The sequence below is a fragment of the Pan troglodytes genome, chromosome 11 (genome assembly GCF_028858775.2).
Source record: "Pan troglodytes isolate AG18354 chromosome 11, NHGRI_mPanTro3-v2.0_pri, whole genome shotgun sequence".
NCBI lineage: Eukaryota > Metazoa > Chordata > Mammalia > Primates > Hominidae > Pan > Pan troglodytes.
This window is the reverse complement of record NC_072409.2, coordinates 15,440,528-15,462,025: the sequence shown is the minus strand read 5'-3', so window position 1 is coordinate 15,462,025 and position 21,498 is coordinate 15,440,528. Positions and strand designations below refer to the sequence as shown.

The window sequence follows — 21,498 nt, the reverse complement described above, 5'->3', positions numbered from 1 at the left end:
TGTATTATAATCAGTAATTGCATGTAGAAGTCTGTTTCCTCCATGACTACCTCATTAAATTGGTAAAATGAAGTTATATAAAAATATGAATATTTCTAATATTTCGCTTTTAAATTAAGCACAGTGATTGGTTTATTAGATTATTAGAAAAACTGATAATTTTTAGTCTTTCTTCAGACTTTGGAATTGTCATGCCATCTGGTGGCCAATTTAGTGTACAGTGCAGCTTAAACTTTGAGGAGTAAAGTATGACTCATTGTGCTCTGTGCTTTCTAATTAGATAGATTTCTATTCTCTCTCTCTCTTTTTTTTTTTTTTGAGATACGCCTCACGCTGTTGCTCAGGCTTGAATGCAATGGTACAAACATGACTCACTGCAGCCTCAACCTTCTGGTCTCAAGCAGTCCTCCCACCTCGCCCTCCTGAGTAGCTGGGACCACGGATGCATGCCACTATGTCTGGCTAATTTTTTTTTAAGTTTTTCTAGAGATGGGGTCTTGCCACATTGCCCAGGTTGGTCTTGAACTCGTGGTCTCAAGTGATAGTCTCGGCTTGTCAAAGTGTTGGGATTACAGGCATGAGCCACCCATTCCTGACTATTTCTATTCTCAAAGCAATGCTGTGAGGTAGTCCTTCCTGCAATGTACCTTCCTGCCCTGCAAAGTGAAAATTATAATCTGTATAATTTTAAGTAGTTTTTTACCTTGTTAAGCAACCTTTAAACTAAATATATTTTCTTTCTTTTTTTTTTTGAGACAGAGCCTTGCTCTGTCACCAAGGCTGGAATGTAGTGGCACGATCACGGTTCACTGCAACCTCTGTCTCCCAGGTTCAAGCAATTCTCATGCCTCAGCCTCCTGAGTAGCTGGGATTACAAGCATCTGCCACCATACCGGGCTAATTTTTTCTATTTTTTAGTAGAGACAGGGTTTTGCCGTGTTGGCCAGGCTGGTCTCAAACTCCCGGCCTCAAGTGATCCATTTACCTGGGCCTCCCAGAGTGCTGGGATTATAGGCATGATTCACCATGCCTGGCCTTTTTTTCTTTATTGAAAATATTTATGTAGTTTTGGTCTGTAAATTCTAATTATTAAATAGGAAAGATTAAGATCCCTCAGAAGTATCAGTATAACTTCCCTTCCTTCTGAAATCAGGCATATTCAAGGTAGAATGATCATAAACATCTCTGTTCTATTTGTTAATACTGACAAAGTGCTATTACAGAAAATCCCTGGATGGTCAGATTTGCTTTTCACATTTGTTAGGACTTTGTTCTCCTTTTGCTACATGGCTTTGCTGAATTTCTGCTTTATAATAAATACTGTTATGTTAACTTAAATATATTATTTAAGTATAATGATCAATATACGTAAATATATTAGGTTAATATATATTATTTAGGTATAATAATAATTATATATTATACATATAAATTATTTATGTAATAGTTATATACCTATTATTATATAAAACCTATTATATACTTACTATTATACCTAAATATTTATTTTATCTAAATATTATACCTAAATAATTATTATACCAAAATAATTATTATACCTAAATATATTAGGTTAACACAACAGTACTTTAGATGTATGAAATCCTAGCAAAATATACCTTGGTTTGTCAGATTTAAACTTGTCAAACGCAGTTCCTCTTATCCAGTAATTCTGTAATATGTATGGAAATTTATCTGCAGAAATAATCATTGAGGTTTTCAAAGAATTATTATTATGAATGTTCTCCAACATACTGTGTATAATATTAATAGCAAATTTTAAAAGTAGAAATTAAGTGTTGAATAGAGTACTAAAACATGTTGGTTTATGGATATTACTTATCTCCTGTCCAACTCATATTTGTGTATAACACAAGATTTACTGTGGTTTTACTTTAACATAAATATAGACAAAGTATGATGAGAATAATTAATGCTCTTCTCATTTCTGAAAAAGTATAATTTTTACATTATTATTATTATTATTTTGAGACGGAGTTTTTGCTCTTGTCACTCAGGCTGGAGTGCAATGGCGCGATCTTGGCTCATTGCAACCTCCTTCTCCCGGGTTCAAGTGATTCTACTGCTTCAACCTCCCGAGTAGCTGGAATTATAGGTGCCCACCGCCACGCCTGGCTACTTTTTGTACTTTTAGTAGAGACGGGGTTTCAGCATTTTGGCCAGGCTGGTCTCAACTCCTGACCTCAGGTGATCCACCCGCCTCAGCCTCCCAAATTGCTAGGATTACAGGCGTGAGCCACCATGCCTGGCCAATTTTTAAATGATTATAATTAGAAACCTGCTTCTCCATTTTGCCCATGGGAAAACTGAGCATTTGTTTGTTTGTTGTTGAGACAGGGTCTCACACTTTTTTTTCTTTTTGAGACGGAGTCTCGCTCTGTCACCCACGCTGGCGTACAGTGGCGCAGTCTCGGCTCACTGCAACCTCTGCCTCTCAGGTTCAAGTGATTCTCCTGCCTCAGCCTCCTAAGTAGCTGGGATTACAGACATGTGCTGCCATGCCCGGCTAATTTTTGTATTTTCAATAGAGACAGGGCTTTACCATGTTGGCCGGGCTGGTCTCGAACTCCTGACCTCAAATGATCCGCCTGCCTCGGCCTCCCATAGTGCTGGGATTCCAAGCATGAGCCACCGTGCCCGACCTAAACTGAGCATTTTCATTCAAAGTACCATTCAAAACACTTCTTTTTTGTTTTACTTAATCCACTAACCGTCCTCATGAGATAAATTGAGTAGTTTATATTGTGCTTATTTATAGGTAAAGCCAGGGAAATTAAGCCTGTACTTCAGTTTCTTATTTTATACAATAGAAATTAAATACTAAATTCCCTACTTGGATACATTCACATGATGTAGTTATTAGACCAGAAATATGATCTAGGACCCTGACATTCAGTGAGGTGAACACCCACTGATTACACTCTCCATTCTGCTTCCTGTTACTGCAGCCCTGTAGATTCAGAACACCAGAGACAACTTTCTGTCTATTGCTGTTGTTTTAAACTGCTAAACAATGGGATTATATTTACTTGAGCATCCAAAGAACATAGAGACCAGTGTATCTATTACAAGTTGAAAATTGAGACCCTTCCATTTCCTTATAGGTGAAAACTCTGTCACAAATATTTAACAGTTTGAATGCAAAAATTTTCTTTGAACATTTTTGACATTTTTAGCGTTTGCTAAGATTCTTTGATTTTCTAATGGAAGTATTCAAAAATGTTCTTGAATTAGTATAAATAGTAATAAAGTGCAGAAGGGCTTCAAATTAGTATTTCTTTAGGGCTACCTTTAAGTTTGAGTAGGTGTTCAGAGCTTTTATCTATCCATTTACGGTAGCTACTAATGGTTCTATTGCCATTATCTTAAAGTTGTACAGAAATAAGATACAATTTAGATTTTTTGCATATTGGCTGATGGCCACGGACAGATGTTTACCTTTGAGAACAATGAGCTAGAGAAAGTGGTGTGTGGGAGAACAGGGGATTATTTTGTTAAACTGTCATTTTAAGAACTTTGCTGTGGCTCACATCTGTAGTCCCAGCACTTGGGGAGGCTGAGGTGGGAGGATTGCTTGAGCCCATGAGTTCGAGACCAGCCTGGGCAACATAGCAAGATCCATCTCTACCAAAAATTTAAAAAATTAGCTAGGCATGGTGGCATGTACCTGTAATCTTAGGTATCCTGGAGGTTGAGGCAGGAAGATAGCTTGAGCCCAGGAGTTTGAGGCTGTAGTGAACTATGAGATTGTGCCACTGTGCTGCAACCTGGGCGACAGATCAAGATCCTGCCTCAAAAAAAGAAAAAGAATATTTTTACCTTTTTAATTAAGCTGATGTTTATTAACCTTATCACTAGTTAGTATTTTATAATTATTACACTGGTTTATAATAAAGTTAACAGTGCTTAAGGGAAGTGTTGGACAACAGCTTATTGGCCATATCTTCCTCATTTCTATTACTTTTTAAAGATACCTTGCTTTGAAACTCAAAAGATCTATGATTAAGTATCTTTTTCTTCATTGTATGTTTAAGCAAAGAAGGTGATAATAATCTATCTGTAAAGCCCAGTGATAAATATAAAGGAAAGAATACTTACTTTTTTTGAGTTCTGTATGTCAGATGCCATGAAACATGCTTTACAGCAACAAAAGAGAAAATTAAGGTTATGTTTTAGGGGGCATAGGAGTGATTTTTTTAGCTTTATAAATGCTTTAGTGGTTTACCTGCAAATATCAAATGATTTTTTTTTTTTTTTTTTTTTTTGAGATGTAGTCTCGCTCTGTCACCCATGCTGGAGTGTAGTGGCGCAAACTTGGCTCAGTGCAACCTCTGCCTCCCTGGTTCAAGCGATTCTCCTGCCTCAGCCTCCCGAATAGCTAGGACTGTAGGCATGTGCCATCACACCCAGCTAATTTTTGTATTTTTAATAGAGATGGGGTTTTACCATGTTGCTCAGGCTGGTCTCGTACTCCTGACCTCAAGTGATCCACCCACCTCAGTCTCCCAAAGTTCTGGGATTACAGGTGTAAGCCATAGTGCCTAGACTCAAATGATGTTTTCACATCAAGAGGCATACAATGATTTTTTTCTTTTTTGTTATTATTTGCAAACTAGGCACAGAAAAGAATCAGAGATTTGAGGTCTTTGTTTAAAAAAATGGTTCTAGTATGTGACAAGAAAATGCTTTGCAAAATTAATGAAACATGTTGGTCTACAGTGCAGTTCCCAAAGATAAGGACAGACAGTGCTTTAAACTACGCCAAGGAATTGATAAGAAGATTGTCATCTATGTGCAGCAAACAACTAATAAAGAACTTGCCATTGAAAGGTAAGCATTTTTAGTAAGTTTAGCTTAAATATAAATTTTGGCTTTTATCAATCTAATGGCATAGTTTTACACTGTATTAAAAAATGTATTTCCAAAGAATTTTGTTCCCTAGGAAATTATTTTGTTTACTGAAGTCAGTGCTTCATTACTTTGAAATAGCTACTATAAATAATCAGCTAATACGCTCTCTTCAACTATGTGGTAATAAAAGGCAAACGGAATTAGCTGATCTTGAAGGAAGGATTATTATTTTAGCAACACAAATTTATTGATAATTCTAATGTGTTCTCTTTTCTATCAGCAAGAATTTGTTTTTAAAGTGGCCTAATTTAAACGTTCTTTTGTGTTATCTTTTTTCTTAAATTTATGTCAGTTCTTTTTTTGTAGGTGTTTTGGTCTTCTCCTTAGTCCAGGAAAAGATGTACGAAATAGTGACATGCACTTATTAGATTTGGTAAGAATTTATTTTTATTAGAAAGTTACATAGTATTTCCTCAGTAAAGGTTGTTTCACTTTTTCTCATCTGAATCTAGTGTTAAAACATGTTTAAGAAGGTGATCTTGTAAGCTATAAAGACAACATGCAAAGATAAGATAATTTCCTTTTTCCTGACTAGCTATTTACAAGTCTGACTTTGGATAAGCCTTGGTCTGTTAACTGTGTGGTGGTGATAAAATTCTTGTTTAAATATTTGAGTACAGTTGATGTGATAATCAAAAGAGAAAATTTATTAAAGAATTATTTATAGACTGTCATGTATCTTACCAATAGTAGGAGTTATTAGTATTATTCCCATTATCTGAAAATCTTTATTTTCAAAACTAAAAATTATATGATAATTCACATGAAAGAAGAATTCAACATTGGATTTAGGTTGTGGATTTTCTTAATGTGTATACAATTTGATATTCATAAGCATTTACATATAACTTCAGGACAGTTGCATAAATAATTGTCACATTTTTTACCATAAATGTAATCATTCACATACACTTATCCTCTTCCATATTCTTATATTTTTGTAGCTTCTGGTTTTTAAAGGCAGCAAGATGGGGGTTAACTGTTGTTCACTCACTGTGGCATTCGGGTTTATTTTTACTCTTTTTTTCTAGGAATCTATGGGCAAAAGTTCAGATGGGAAGTCGTATGTTATTACGGGGAGCTGGAATCCAAAATCCCCACATTTTCAAGTTGTAAATGAAGAAACTCCTAAAGGTGATACAGATTGTTGACATCATGAACAGAAATTTTAGTCTCAAGAAGAGATACAAAACTAAGGACCCCTTCTTTGACCAATATCCAGTGTTTACCTAATTCTGATGAAACCGAAGAATTTGAATAGTTCTTCACTTTATTATTAAATTTGACCTATAAGCAAAGTATCACTTTTTCCCACTTTTCCATCCTTTTTTTCATTTTTTCCTTCCCCTCTTTCTTTTCTTTCTTTCTATTTATATGCTTATTTACTTGCAGACTTATAAATTTTATTTTTGTACAGAGGTAATCCATGCACATAAATGGTTAAAAATTTCAAAGGATTTATAGGGGGAAGTGAGTCTACCACAGTCCCCAGGGCTCTGTCCCAAAGGAATCACTGTTAGCAGTTTCTTGTGTAGCTCTTCGAATACTCTATGCATAAAGTATCTGGAAGATATTTCATATGCTCTTTGAATGGCATTTAATAGCTGCATATTATCCCATTCTGAAAATGTAATTTGCTTAATAAATGCCTCTTATTGAGCATTTTTCCCCCCTTCAGTTTTTTGTTATTAATAGCACTATAGATAAATAGTTAAAGGATGTAAACAGACCATTCAAATACCATTGTTAACCAAATTTAAAAATTGAGAAGTTTCAGTGTTGATGAGGGTGACATAAAGAAGTCATATGCCACTTGTGCAGAACAATCTGACAGTACAGTGGTGTTTTTATTTTATTTTTTAATTTTATTTATGTATTTATTTATTTTTGAGACAGAGTCTTACTCTGTCATCCAGGCTGGAATGCAGTGGCACAATCTTGGCTCACTGCGGCCTGCACCTCCCGGGTTTAAGTGATTCTCCTACCTCAGCCTCCCAAATATCTGGGACTACAGGCATGTGCCAACATACCTGGCTAATTTTTGTATTTTTAGTAGAGACAAGGTTTCACCATGTTGGCCAGGCTGGTCTCATGGGCTCAAGTGATCTGCCTGCCTTGGTCTCCTGATGACAGTACAGTTTTAAAAGCTTTACAGTGTATACTACTGTCAGTTACTTTAAAATAATTCTCAATATGGAATTTGTTTTTGAAACCAGTTATTTGTCTAGTTATTTTACATGTTTAATTGATGGTTCACTTAAGGTATTTTGAAAGTTTATAATAAAAGTAATAGCTTTTATGGAATCTTATGAGCAAATATATTTGTGTTTCTGATTTACCTCTTCAGCCTCTCTCTTTCTTTGTTTAGATAAAGTCCTGTTTATGACCACAGCTGTAGATTTGGTAATAACAGAAGTACAGGAGCCTGTTCGATTTCTCCTGGAGACAAAAGTCCGCGTTTGCTCACCTAATGAAAGATTATTCTGGCCCTTCAGCAAACGTAGTACTACTGAAAATTTCTTTTTGAAACTAAAACAGGTACTGTATTTTTCTATTAATATAGAAGGGGGAATAAGAAAGGAGAAATCACGTCTGAGGCTGATTTCTAAGCCCTCAGATCTTTAAACAGTCATGTGTATTTTAAATATATTAAGAGGAAAAATTATATTTTTCATATGTACCCACCTACTTGTCATTTTCATTGCTCTTCGTTTCTTCCCAAAGATCCACATTTCCATTTGGTCTCATTTACTTTCAACCCGAAGAACAGCATTTCTTTAAGTATAGATCTGCTAAAGATATATTCTCTTAAACTTCTCTAGATGAAAATGTCTGTTTTTGGCTTTCATCCCAGTAGGGTATTTTCACTGGATAGGATTCTGGTTGACTTTTTTTTTCTTTAAAGATGTCCTTCCTATTCTTCTGGCTTTCATTTTTATTGTTGTTGTTGTTGTTTGTTTGTTTTTTTTTTTGAGACGAAGTCTCGCTCTGTCACCACCCAGGCTGGAGTGCAGTGGCACAATCTTGGCTCACTGCAACCTCCGCCTCCCGGGTTCAAGTGATTTTCCTGCCTCAGGCTCCCGAGTAGCTGGGACTACAAGTGTATGCCAGCATGCCTGGCTAATTTTTTTTTTTTGTATTTTTAGTAAAGACAGTGTTTCACTGTGTTGGCCAGGCTGGTCTCGGACTCCTCACCTCAGGTCATCCGCCCACCTCAGCCTCCCAAAGTCCTGGGATTACAGACGTGAGCCACCTTGCCCAGCCAGCCCTTCCATTGTTTTTGATGAGAAGTCAGCATTCATTTATGTTATTGTTCCTCTGGTTATAATGTGTCATTTTCTTCTTGCTGCTTTTAAGATTATTCATCTTTGGTTTTCAGATGTTTAACTGTGACATGATTAGGTACGGTTTTCTTTCCGTTTATCCTGCTTGGGATTTGTTGGGGTTCTTGCGTTTTTAAATTTATGCTTTTATTTTTAATTTTTAAATTTTTTTTTTTTTAACCAGATTCGGGGGAAATCTGGCCCATTATTTCTTAAACTTTTTTTCCTGCCCATCTCTCTTCTCTTTGATTCTGGGATTGTAATTATGTATATTTTAGAGCTTTTGATATCTCTGAGGCTCTATTTTTTCCCAGGCTTTTTTCTGTTTTCTTCAGATGGGATACTTTCTATTAATATGTCTTTAAGTTCACTGATTTTTATCAACTTCTAATCTGTTAGAGTCATTCAATGAATTTTAAAAACATTTTCTATATTTTTTGTTTTTAAAATGTCTGTGTGGGTTTTTTTTTATCTCTGTTGTCTCTTGATTTCCTGTTTGTTCTTTTACATTGAACAGGTTTTCTTTTAAATCCTTAAGCATAATTACAGTACAGCCACTTTAGAATTTTGCCTGCTAATTTTCATGTATGATGATGCACATTTTTGTTTCTTTGTAATTTTGGATTACAAGTTAAACATCTTAAGTGATGCATTGTAGAGACTGTATTCTGTTACTTTCTTCTGAAGAGTCTTGATTTTTTTTTTTCTTAAATCAGGCAGTTAACTTGATCAAAGTTAAACTTCATACTCTGTCTTTTTTGTGGGTGGGTAGCAGCTAAAATCTCTGTTCCAATCTTTTACTCTTTTTTGGCCCCCAGTTGTTCTACCACCTACTGCTTCCATTTTTACTTTCCTTTGTAGCAAAACTCCTTGGAAGATATCAAGGTCACCACTGATTTAAGTTGCTAATCTGAGTCCTCATCTTGACCTGTCTGTAGCATGTGCTTTAGATGATTACTTTCTTTTCCTTAAAGCTCCTCTTTATCTTGGTTCTCAGGACATCTCAAACTTAACATGTCCAAAAAGGTTTATTATCTCATCTCCATCTAATCACTTCTCACCAGCTAGAGTACAATAGTCCTCATCTGAGTCATCATTTATAGCAATAGCCTTTTTTTTTTTCTTTTTTAAAATATAGATGGGGATTTGCCATGTTGTCCAGGCTGGTCTTGACCTCCTGGGCTCCAGAAGTCTGCCTACCTCAGCCTTCCAAAGTGCTGGGATTATAAGGCATGAGCCAGCACACCTGGCCTAGCAGTAGCCTCTTTACCCATCATACTGTTTCTGTCTTTGTCCCCTCTTGATTTCTTTTCAACATAATAGTAGCCTAAGGTCAGATCTTATCACTTTTCTGCATAAAACCCTCCAGCCTTGTTTTACTCAATAAAAGCCAAAGTTTTACTCAGTAAAAGCCAAAGTGCTGGGATAACAGGCTTGAGCCACTGTGCCTCACCTTATTTTTTATTTAGTAGAGATGGGGTTTCACTGTGTTGGCCAGGCTGGTCTCGAACTCCTGACCTCGTGATCCACCTGCCTCGGCCTCCCAAAGTGCTGGGATTACAGGTGGGAGCCACCGCGCCTGGCCCTATTTTTTTATTTTTTTAACCAGACTTTTACATACTGATAATGCCATGTAACATACTTTTATATTGTTTATTATCTATTTTGTATGTTAGAGTCCTCTACTAAGGAGAGATTCTTAATCTGTCTTATTTGGTGACTTATCCCAAGTACCTGGAACATAGTAGTTCTCAATAAATATACGTTGAATTGATTTTATTTACATGCAACTTCTGTTTTCTGTTATATAAAATGAAAGTGTTGTATGTGGGGCTTACTTGAATATACTTTTCCATATTACATTTTTTTATTTCGATAGCAAGAATTTTGATTCTAGTATACCCAAGTTAGCCCTATTGGGTATATTTAGAAAAAGGAAATAAGCAGAGCAGGCATGGACACTTCTTTTCAGTGTTGTCCTAAGAGACAAAGTAAAGCTGAGTCCCAGCACTATTCTCCCAGCTCTTCATTGTAGCAGGAGCAGAGGATTAGCATGGGGTCGTCATCTAGAACTTGAATTTGGAGTCAGAGCACATGGATTTTACCGCTAGCTTGTTAACTTTGAGCAAGTTCCCTCAACTCTCTGAGTCTCAGTTTACTAAATTGTAAATTGGCAGCATAATAGAATCTTCCTCATAGTGCTATTGTGGCATTAAATTAAAAACTATACAACATGCTTAGAATAGTTCCCAGTACATAGTAAGTTCTCCCTACATATTTGCTGTTATTATTGAGAAGGATTATACAACCTCTCTGGGACACCAAATTAATAAAAAAGCACTAAGTCATGAAATCAGAACAGCATTGATTATTTAGATGGGGGGTGAGCCCCGGGAGAAGAACGCATCAGAAATTAAACTAGTTTACAAACATCACTTTGAAAGTTTAGAGATTAAGAGAGAATGATCTTTAAATGTTTCTAGATGGTCTGTAATCCCAGCCTTTGGGAGGCCGAGGTGGGCGGATCACCTGAGGTTGGGAGTTTGAAACCAGCCTGACCAACATGGAGAAACCCCGTCTCTACTAAAAATACAAAATTAGCCAGGCGTAGTGGTGCATGCCTGTAATCCCAGCTACTTGGGAGGCTGAAACAGGAGAATTGCTTGAACCCGGGAGGTGGAGGTTGCATTGAGCTAAGATCACACCATCACACTCCAGCCTGGGCAACAAGAGCAAAACTCCGTCAAAAAAAAAAAAAAAAAGGTTTCTAGATGGTAAATAGAAATTAGTTGTATATATATTTTTATTATATATATATATATATTTTTACTTACTGGCCTGAGAATAGTTGTATAATAATTTTCAGTAAAAGTTGTATGTAAAAATAGTTCTGTTTAATTAGCATTCTAACCCTTTAATCTCATTTTAGTGAACATAAATAAGATTCCCCTGATCTTGCATTTCCTTTTGACATCTAATGTTATACAACCTTGGATTCAAAGACTGCATGGGTTTACAAGGTCTTGTGGTTGGGTATAGAAGAATATATCTTTCTATGGAAACAAATTTATTTAATTTTATTTTTAAAAATTTATTTTTTATTTTTAGCAACCATAATCAGAGCTACATGTTAATTCAATGTAAAACTTTTAAAATATTCTCATACAGTATGTTATTCAAATAATAACATAACTTCTATTAATAACTTAATTTTTTTTTAGTTAGGCTAAAAAATGACTTGACAGGGTAAACTAGCCAAAAACATACCTGAAATGCAGCCTAAGAGACTGCTCTGGACTCTTTGTTAAGGCTACAAACTAAACTTAAGCCAAGTTTTCACTGTTTTCTTTGCAAAAAGCAGAAGTGTGTATGTGGAAGCTCGGGGGAGAGCAGGAAATTCCCGATGATAATCTTTTATTTTTCTCCTTATTTGGATAAGTCTTTGTGTTTGTGCGGGGATTTAGGGGGAGTGCTAGGGAGTGGGAAAGGAGAGGTAGAATGGGAAGAATTTGAACAACTTTTCACTGTCTTAAAGCATTTAGAACACTGTTAATCTCACCCCTTGTAACTTAATAAACTAAATGTATTCCCTCTTTTACATTCATGGCATTAAAAAGTATTTGAGGTTCAACTGTGACCATCATTGTCTTGGCTACTTCACTTTTTAAAATCTTATGTAGTTTTCACAGTGATTCAATGAGAATAAATAGTATTTTCACTTTATAGATGAGGAAACTGAGATCCAAAGATATTTAGCAGTAGATTTTATGGGATGTTATATGAACAAAACATATATCTAAGCCTTTTAAAAGTCTCTGCCAGGACACTCTCCAGAGAAACATGCTACTTTTGTCTTTTCATCTATAAGAGTATTTTTAGGATTTACTGAAATTAATCATAATTTAAAATTTTAACCATTTTCCGTTCTCCTTAGACTGAAAAGGAAACAATGCTACAAAGCAAATTTAAGAATATACAACATACAGCATTTCTGTTTTTTGCTGCCAGTATAGGAAAACAATATGTAAATGCTTTTTAAGACGTGTTTAAAAATTGATTCTTTTTCCTTTCACTAAAATTATCTGGTGACTCAGCAATTCCTTTTATCCTGGAAGCCTTCCCATCTGTGAGACTGTTATATTAAGATAGCATCATAGTAGAGAAGAAACTAAACATTAGTAGGGACAGGAGGATTGCTTTCTTGGACTTAAATTTTCTTATACTACTTACTGAAAGAGCAAGAAAATGATCTAATGAATAGATTTTCCAATAGTGACATAAGGCGAACAAAAGACCAATTAAACATTCTTATAACTATAGAATAATGTCATTTTTATTGCCAGTTAAACTATAGGGGTCTTAAAATCTTTCATAAAATTACTGTTTTATAAATGAAGAAGCTGATATCTGAAAGACTAAGTGGTATGGCCAGTGTTGTACAGATAATTAGTATAACAATAACTGGATACCCGGGCCTCTTATTTTAATTTGCTGAGAGTGTATGTGTGTGGTACACACATTCCTCTCAAGATAAAAATATTCAAATGCTTTCCATTCCACTGCTGAATTGAGAGGTGTGTGATATTAGGTTGTTCCAGTATTTCTGATGGGAAGTGTGATCACTTAATTAAGGTGGTGACCACTGGATCTCTCCTTTGTAAAATAGGGTTTTTCTTGACACTTAGCAAGTAATCTTTGGGGGTGACGCTTTGGCAACTTCCAAATATCCTGTTTCTCAACAACGTCTTTTTTGTTTTTTTTTTTCCTTCACTCTGCAGCCCAGCCTGGAGTGCAGTGTCAAAAGCACGGCTCGCTACAGCCTTGACCTCCTGGGCTCAAGTGATCCTCCTACATCAGCCTCCCAAGTAGCTGGGATCAAGGTGCACTACCATGCCTGGCTAATTTTTTAATTTTTTGGAGAGACGGAGTTTCACCATGTTGCCCAGGCTGGTCTCAAACTGGAGTTCAAATGATACTCCCACCTCAGCCTCCCAAAGTGCTGAGATTATAGGCATGAGCCACTATGCCCAGCCAATAACTAATTAACTAATATTTTTAGTATCTGTTGGTGATATTTACCTGATTCAGTTGAGTTCATTCACGTATTTTCAATAATAATTTGACATTACAGGATTTTCTTTTTAAAATATTTATATGCATATATTTTATTTACAGTAACAGTAAATAATTTATTTGCCTTATCTTCATCAAAATCTAAAAAAGTCAGCCAGGCATGGTGGCTTATGCCTGTAATCCCAGCACTTTGGGAGGCCGAGGCAGATGGATCACCTGAGGTCAGGAGTTCAAGACCAGCCTGACCAACATGGCGAAACCCTGTCTCTATTAAAAATACAAAATTAGCTGGGTGTGGTGGTGCACATCCGTAATCCCAGCTACTCGGGAGGCTGAGGCAGGAGAATCACTTGAACCTGGGAGGTAGAAGTTGCAGTGAGCCGAGATCGCGCCATTGCACTCCAGCCTGGGCAACAAGAGTGAAACTCCATCTCAAAAAAAAAAAAAAAACTAAACTAAAAAAGTCTTGCAGTTAATAATAGAATTATTAGGTGAAATTTAAGATTTTATAGAACTTCTTTTTGTCCTTTGAGTATGTTTCAGTAAGATTATAAAATGGTTGCTGTTTAAAAATCACTGGGAATAATTTTTTATTGTGGTTCTGTTACCGTTTGACATATAGTTAGGTTCATTTGTTTCCATTTATTTTAGCTTAGGGGCTTGGGATTTTTTTTTCCTTTTTTTTTGAATATATAAAATACTTATAAATGTCATAATTATGTAGAAATGTATACTTGGAAGTCCGCTTCCATTTGTATCTCCTTACCCCCATACCCATAGATAACAATTATTATTGGTGTATGGTTTATTATCCTGATTTCATTTTTGTGAAGATAAAATTCTGTATATTTTTAACTTCCTTCTGAAATAAAAATTAGCATACTCCATATGTCTTATCCTATACGTTGCCTTTTAAACTTAATATATCCTGGGGATCATTCCACATCAGTGCATAGAGATTTCCTCATTTCCGTTTTAATGGCTATTTAGTACTGTCCTATTTGGATGAACTATGGGCTTTTCAACCAGTCTGCTATTGATGGACACTTGGACTGGTTTCCAGTCGTTTGCTGTTCCAAATAATGTTGCAGTGTGGAATCTTATGTATGTGTTATTTTGATTTTATGAAAGTGCATCTTAGACTCCTATTAGTATAATCACTGACACATAAGGTGAATGTACATATGCTATTGTTATATTTGCCAAATTCCCTTCTGTAGAAGGTGTAACCATGGACAGGGTATGAGAATACCTGTTTCTCTGCAGGGTTGTCGAGTGTGTTGTCAGACTTAAGGATCTGTGAGGCAGTGGTGTCTAAGAATAGTTTTAGTTTATCCTCTGCCTTTTTAATGTATAAGGGTGACTTTTCTGTGAATTTTCTATTCATATCTTTTGCTCATTTTTCTCTTTGACTTTGGTCTTTTTCGTCTTTATTTTCAGAACCTCTTTGTATATTCAAGAGAGATTAACCCTTGGAGATATGATAGTCCTCCCAGTTTGTCACTTATCTTTTAGCTTACATCATGGTGATTCTTTTTGGGTTTGTCATGCAGTTTCTTCTTATGTACTTGAATATATCAATATTTTCTTTTAAACCTTTCTGGATTTGAGATCATAGTTAAAAAGGCTTTCCTAACTCCCAAGTTACAAAAAGAATACACTCTTCTGTTACTCTCCTGTTACTTATATGGTTTCATTTTACTCTTTTAGATTTCTGATTCATTAGTATTTTATTCCTATGTACTCTGGTATATAGCGTAAAGTGTGGATTTGATTTAATCTTTTTAATGGCTATTCTCTTGTCCCAACACCATTCATTAAAAACGATTAACTTTTCTACCCAGTGATTTGAAATGCTACACTTATCATATATGAAATTTCCCTGTGTGTTTGAACCTCTTTCTGGTATTTATATTCTGTTCCTCTGGTCTTGCATTAGAATCACACGGTTGTAATTATGTAGACTTTATTTTTATTTATTTATTTATTTATTTTGAGATGGGGTCTCACTCTGTCAACCCAGGCTAGAGTGCAATGGTGCGATCTCGGCTCACTGCAGCCTCCACCTCCCTGGTTCAAGCAATTCTCCCACCTCAGCTTCCCGAGTAGCTGGGATTACAGGGTTGCACCACCACGCCTGGCTAATTTTTTGCATTTTAAATAGAGACGAGGTTTTACCATGTTGGTTAGAGTAGTCTCGAACTCCTGACCTCAGGTGATCCACCCGCCTCAGCCTCCTAAAGTACTGGGATTACAGGCGTGAGCCACTGCACCTGACAATGTGTAGACTTTATAATATGTTTTTATATCTGGTAGGTCTACCTTCCCTCCTCAAATACTCCTTTTTGTGGGTTTTCCTGGATTTTCTTACTTGTTTATTTTTCATATAAACTTTATGTTCAACTTGTGTAGCTCTGGACAAAAAAAAACTACTGGTGTTTTTCATTTGTTTGTGGGTTTTTTGTTTTTTTTTTTTTTTTTTTTTTAGACAGAGTCTCGCTATGGAGTGCAGTGGCATGATCCTGGCTCACTGCAACCTCCGCCTCCCAGGTTCAAGTGATTCTCCTGCCTCAGCCTCCAGAGTAGCTGGGATTACAGGCATGTGCTGCCAGGCCCAGCTAATTTTTTGTATTTTTAGTACAGATGGGCTTTCACCATGTTGGCCAGGCTAGTCTTGAACTCCTGGCCTCAAGTAATCTACTTGCCTAGGCCTCCCAAATTGCTGGGATTATAGGCGTGAGCTACTGAGTCTGGCTTTTTTTTTTTTTTTTTTCCCAAGACAGAGTCTTGCTCTATTACATAGGCTGGAGTACAGTGGAACGATCTCAGCTCACTGCAGCCTCTGCCTCCCGGGCCCAAGTGATCCTCCTGTCTCAGCCTCCTGAGTAGCTGGGACCACAGATGCGCACCACCACACCTGGCTAAGTTTTTGTATTTTTTTTTTTTTTTTTTTTTAAGAGATGGGCTTTTGCCTTTGTTGCTCAGGCTGATCTCAAACACCTGGGCTCAGGAGATCTGCCCACCTTAGTCTCCCAAAATGCGCAACCTCCCAAAGTATTGGGATTACAGGCATGAGCCATCATGCCTGGCCACTACTGATGTTTTTATTGGGGAAAATTGACATCTTTATGATGTTGAGTCATCTTATCCAGGAACATGGGATGTCTTTCCATTTATTCAAGTCTACCCTTTTTTGTCTCATCTGACTGCTTTTAATTATTTTATATGTTTATAACATATATTTCATAAATATAAGATATCTAATTTAAAAACCTGTTTAAATTTTATATATAATTTAAAACCTATGTTTAAATTATATGTATAATTTAATATATAAAAGTTTTATATTTAACATATATAATTCAAAAAGCTTTTTACTATGGAAAATTCAAACATATGCAGAAATTGTAAAATAGTATAACGAATCCCCATGTACTATTACCCAGCTTCAACAATTAACATTTTTCATAGTTAGAGTCCTTGGCTTACAAGTTTGGTCCAGTAATTGACTGTATTTATCTGACTTCAAAAGGCAGCGTGTCCTTTGGTCATTATGACATACAGAAGAGTTTCTAAGTGGACCACGTTGGTTTGTTTATTTTTAAGATAAAGAGCTATTGCTGGCCGGGCACGGTGGCTCATGTCTGTAATCCCAACACTTTGGGAGGCCGAGGCAGGTAAATCGTGAGACCAGCCTGGCCAACATGGGGAAACCTCGTCTCCACTAAAAATACAAAAAATTAGCTGGGCATAGTGGCGGGCTCCTGTAATCCCAGCTATTCGGGAGGCTGAGACAGGAGAATCGCTTGAACCCAGGAAGCAGAGGTTGCAGTGAGCCGAGATCATGCCATTGCACTCCAGCCCTGGCGACAGAGGGAGACTCCATCTCAAAAAAAAAAAAAAAAAAAAGAGCTATTGCTGATCTTTGAACTGTTTAGGATACCAATTGTCTGATGTTTCAAAGAGCAATTTATAACAAAACAAAAATTTTAAATTCTCTTTCTTATTAAAGTATAATTTTCAAGAGTTAAAAATCATAATTATCAATTTAGAATGAACATGTATCGAATATTCTAATTCAGTGTATTAATTAATGAGAGAACCAGAAAGGTAGCAAAACTCTGAGTACTTGTGGAACTTGGATTTACATGGTCCTTCCTTTCAAAAAAATGTTACAATAAGATTATTAGATTAGAAATAAAACTGGTTAATGTCCTTTAGGTAACTTTTGGGTTATATTTTCTCTTGGACAGAAATCATTTGCATATCTCCTGGACACAAATCTATAGGTTAACATGTAACTTCAGAGTCTGAGTCCTTAATTAATAGTAAGTAGCTAAGTCAAAATGGCATATTCATCTAGAAAATTAAGTAATCTTTGGGTGGACATGTTAAACCAAAGTTGACAGACAGGCCTGTAGGTCAAACCTGGCCTGTCACTTGTTTTTGTAAATAAAGTTCTATTGGAGCACAGCCAAACTCACTCATTTATTGCCTGGCTGCTTTTGCACTATAACAGCAGAGTTGTGTAGTTGTAATAGAGACATCTGGCCCATATAGCCTAAAATGTTTACTATTTGGCCCTTTACAGAAAAGTTTACTGACTTCTGTATTAAACAGTGCTTCAAGATGATGTTGAAAGAGCATGTTGCCACTGTCGTGGCCTTACTTCCATGATAGGGTTAATTTATTTTAAGAACCCAAATGAACATTGCAATGATAAAAATCTGCTCTGGCTGATATTTCTATAGCTCATGAACATCTTATTCCCCTATCTCCCTTTCTGTGTTTTTACTTTGGTATGTGTGTATATATATATTTTTGTATAGCCACCTTTCTAGTTTTCTCTGTACCTTTTCCTATAGCTCTCCCTTTTTATTCTTCCCTATATTTCATGCTACCTTCCTTATATGGAAGGAAGAATGTTAGTATACTTACTTACATGTAATATGGAATGTTAATGTACTTATAATGTGTATTGTAGTGTAAAGTTTTATATTCCTGGTTTAAATTTTTAATTTAGGTCAGTTTAAATTATATGTTTGCCTCAAAATAAAACTAAAATACAATCAATTGGAGTAATCAACATTTTTGTGGTTACTGTTGATGTGTTCTCTGCCATTCACCTCCCCCTGACCCCACCCCAACTCCAAGTTGTAGCTTTCAGTTGAAGAAAAAGTTCTCTACACTGTTTTAAGCAAAAGGAGTGGGGATAAAACACTGGAACATTAGAAGTAAGAATTTTCTTAGTCTTGAAGTTTATGTTTTAGAGTAATTTAAAACACTTTTTCTGTATAGTTTTATATAGGAAACCTTGAAGGATACCTTAACTAATTTGGGAGATACAGAACTGTTAGCTCTTTAGTTGACACTGGTTAAACATTGGTAGTTGGATACTTGACAATATGGTTTGAAGACAAACCAATATGGTTTGAAGACAAACCAATATGGTTTGAAGACAAACCAATATGGTTTGAAGCAGAACTAGAGTACTGCTTAGTAAATGCCCAATTTTCCTAAGAATTTTAAGATCTAAACATATGCTTTTCTGTTTTAAAAAGTTACTTCTAATGTAGATACTCAAAAAAACATCATTTATTTTCACATCCTGTATGAAATCAGAAGTGATTGCAGTGAGCCGAGATCACTGCAATTAAAAACATTAAAAACACTGCAATTAATTAAAAACATAAAGAATTTTACTGCTTAATAAATAATATTTTTTCATCTTCAAGATAAAGCAAAGGGAGAGAAAGAATAATACTGACACTTTATATGAAGTTGTATGCTTGGAAAGTGAATCAGAAAGAGAGAGGAGGAAAACTACAGCCAGTCCTTCAGTTCGCCTGCCACAGTCTGGATCGCAAAGTTCAGTGATACCTTCTCCTCCAGAAGATGATGAAGAGGAAGGTAAACTGTAGGGAGGGCTTAATTTATTTTTGGGGGTGGAAGACCATGCAAACTATTAAAATCGTATCAGGGGATTGATAATGTGATACGGCATTTATAATTCATTTAATGAATTCCTTACGAGAGTTTACTATATGTAAGTAGCTGTGGGAGATTGAAAAATGATTAACATTGAGTTTTCTTTAAGATACTTGTAACCCAGTTGGAAAAATGAGATTTATAATTAGCTCCTTTTAAACAATCAGTGTAGTGTTAGCTTGGTATATTAGTACATTTTTTTTTAGAACAAGTTTGACACAGCTTACACCTAAAGAAATGTTCCTATCTCAACACATTCATTTTGCAGGAACAAATTCACTGTGCCAAAATGTGGCTTGCACACATGACCCTTTTTACCAAATATATTTATAAATATATACGTTTATATATTACTATGTTTTACACTGATAAACGTTAAGAATCCACTGGTTCTTTGTTTCTTTTTTTTTTTTCTGGCTAAATCTATTGAATTAATCTGTCATTCTCTATTAAAAGATATAATTACCTTTTAATGAGGCATGAAGGAAGGGGGCCACAGGAAACATGAATGAGAGTCGTTTTCTAATTTCTAACTTACTACCAGGGCTTCGAATTTAATGGAAGAAAACCTGATTACAATATAAGATCATGTGAGCCATGTATCTATATGTGAAGCTCACAGGAAATGTTCTGGAAATTCATAGAGGAGAATTCGGTTTTCATTGTGGGGAATGTTGTGGGGCATCATAAAGAGTAGTTTTTCAGTTGGGACTTTTAAGTGCAAGGAGAATCTAGTAGTCATCAGTGGAGTTCCTTGGAATTTCTAGTTAAGAAGTTGCATTAACAAAAGCATGGGGATGGCAAGAATGATTGATTTGGTTAAATGAAACGTATCCATGTACTTCCTTCAAGTTTAGAGTGAACACTGACTTTCTTCATGTTTAGAGTGAGCACTGAGTTTCCAATACCTACTGTTTGCTATAACTCCCATTGCCCTTATGATTAATCAATTTAGCATCATTTATTAGTAGTACTAATGGCCACTAATTACTGTGCTTAATATAATCCTCATAATAATCCTGAAAAATAGGGTTTATTGTTAACCTAACTTTGCACATAAATGGAATCTGGCCAGGCACGGTGGCTCATGGCTGTAATCCCAGCATGGGAGGCTGAGGTGGGAGGATCACTTGAAGTCAGGAGTTCGAGACCAGTCTGGCCAACATGGTGAAACCCTGTCTCTACTAAATACAAAAAATTAGCTGGGCGTGATGGCGCATGCCTGTAATCCTAGCTACTTGGGAGGCTGAGGCAGGAGAGTTGATTGTACCCAGGAGGTGGAGGTTGCAGTGAGCCAAGGCTGCGCCATTTGCACTCCAGTCTGGGCAACAAGAGCAAAACTCTGTCTCAACAACAACAACAACAACAACAAAAAGAAATGGAATCTCAGAAAAGTGAATTTGCCCAAGGTTACACAGCTAGAAATTGGTAGAGTCAGGATTTGGATCTAGGTCTGTGAGTCCACAGTCGTAGCTGTAGTCTATCATCATCTCTTGCATTTAGTTCACATAAAGCATTTTGAAGTATGGAAAAAGCACATGTATTGTTTTTGATGTCAGAGATGCAATTCAGAGTCCCCCTGGAGAGCCAATTTAAGTCATATGTTATATCTGGGAAAGGCGGATTGTTCCCACTGTTTGAAATTGTCTGTTGTGTAACAGTCTTGATTGAGGTTTGCAGTTTCTCTTCTAGGTCAACACTGGTTAAGATGACAGAGTGGGTAAAAGTTTACATAACTTTCCTCTCTTAACACTCAGCGATAAAAATAAAACAAAACAAACACAAAAATTGAGAAAGACACTATTTTGAAACCAGAGAATGCTCAAATCTTCATACCATAGATTTTGAGGAATATCTGCTGGTTACAGAGAAATCTGGGCCCGACTAAAGGTTCCTCAGGACTGGCATCAAGTTTTGATTTATAGCAGACATACCTTTTTTAAAAATAAAATTTTAGGGGGTTCAGAAGGCCTCTACTGATAGTTCTTAACTAGAGAGAGATAAGGACTAATGGCAGTGTGTACCCCTTGGGGGAAATCATGGAACACTAGAACATAAGCTCTGTGAAGGAAAAGAGTGTGTCTGCTTTTGCCTCATGTTGTTCCCTAGCGTATACCACAACATCTGATATGTAGTTGGTGCTCAGTAAATATTGGCAGTATGGGTAACCCCCTAGAATTCA

The 21,498-nt window shown here is 36.1% G+C and overlaps 1 protein-coding gene across 11 annotated transcripts in view; it reads left to right on the top strand.

Moving 5' to 3' along the window:
* The window catches only part of RABGAP1 (RAB GTPase activating protein 1), a 165,839-nt gene that overhangs the window by 49,911 nt on the left and 94,430 nt on the right, over positions 1-21,498 (top strand). For all 11 annotated transcript variants that reach the window (XM_009457251.4, XM_520242.8, XM_063788342.1 and 8 more), the window contains 5 exons: positions 4,741-4,851; positions 5,239-5,305; positions 5,964-6,066; positions 7,301-7,470; positions 19,064-19,238. In XM_009457251.4, coding sequence (XP_009455526.1) covers positions 4,741-4,851; positions 5,239-5,305; positions 5,964-6,066; positions 7,301-7,470; positions 19,064-19,238 — 626 coding nt within the window. The remainder of the gene's footprint in view (positions 1-4,740; positions 4,852-5,238; positions 5,306-5,963; positions 6,067-7,300; positions 7,471-19,063; positions 19,239-21,498) is intronic.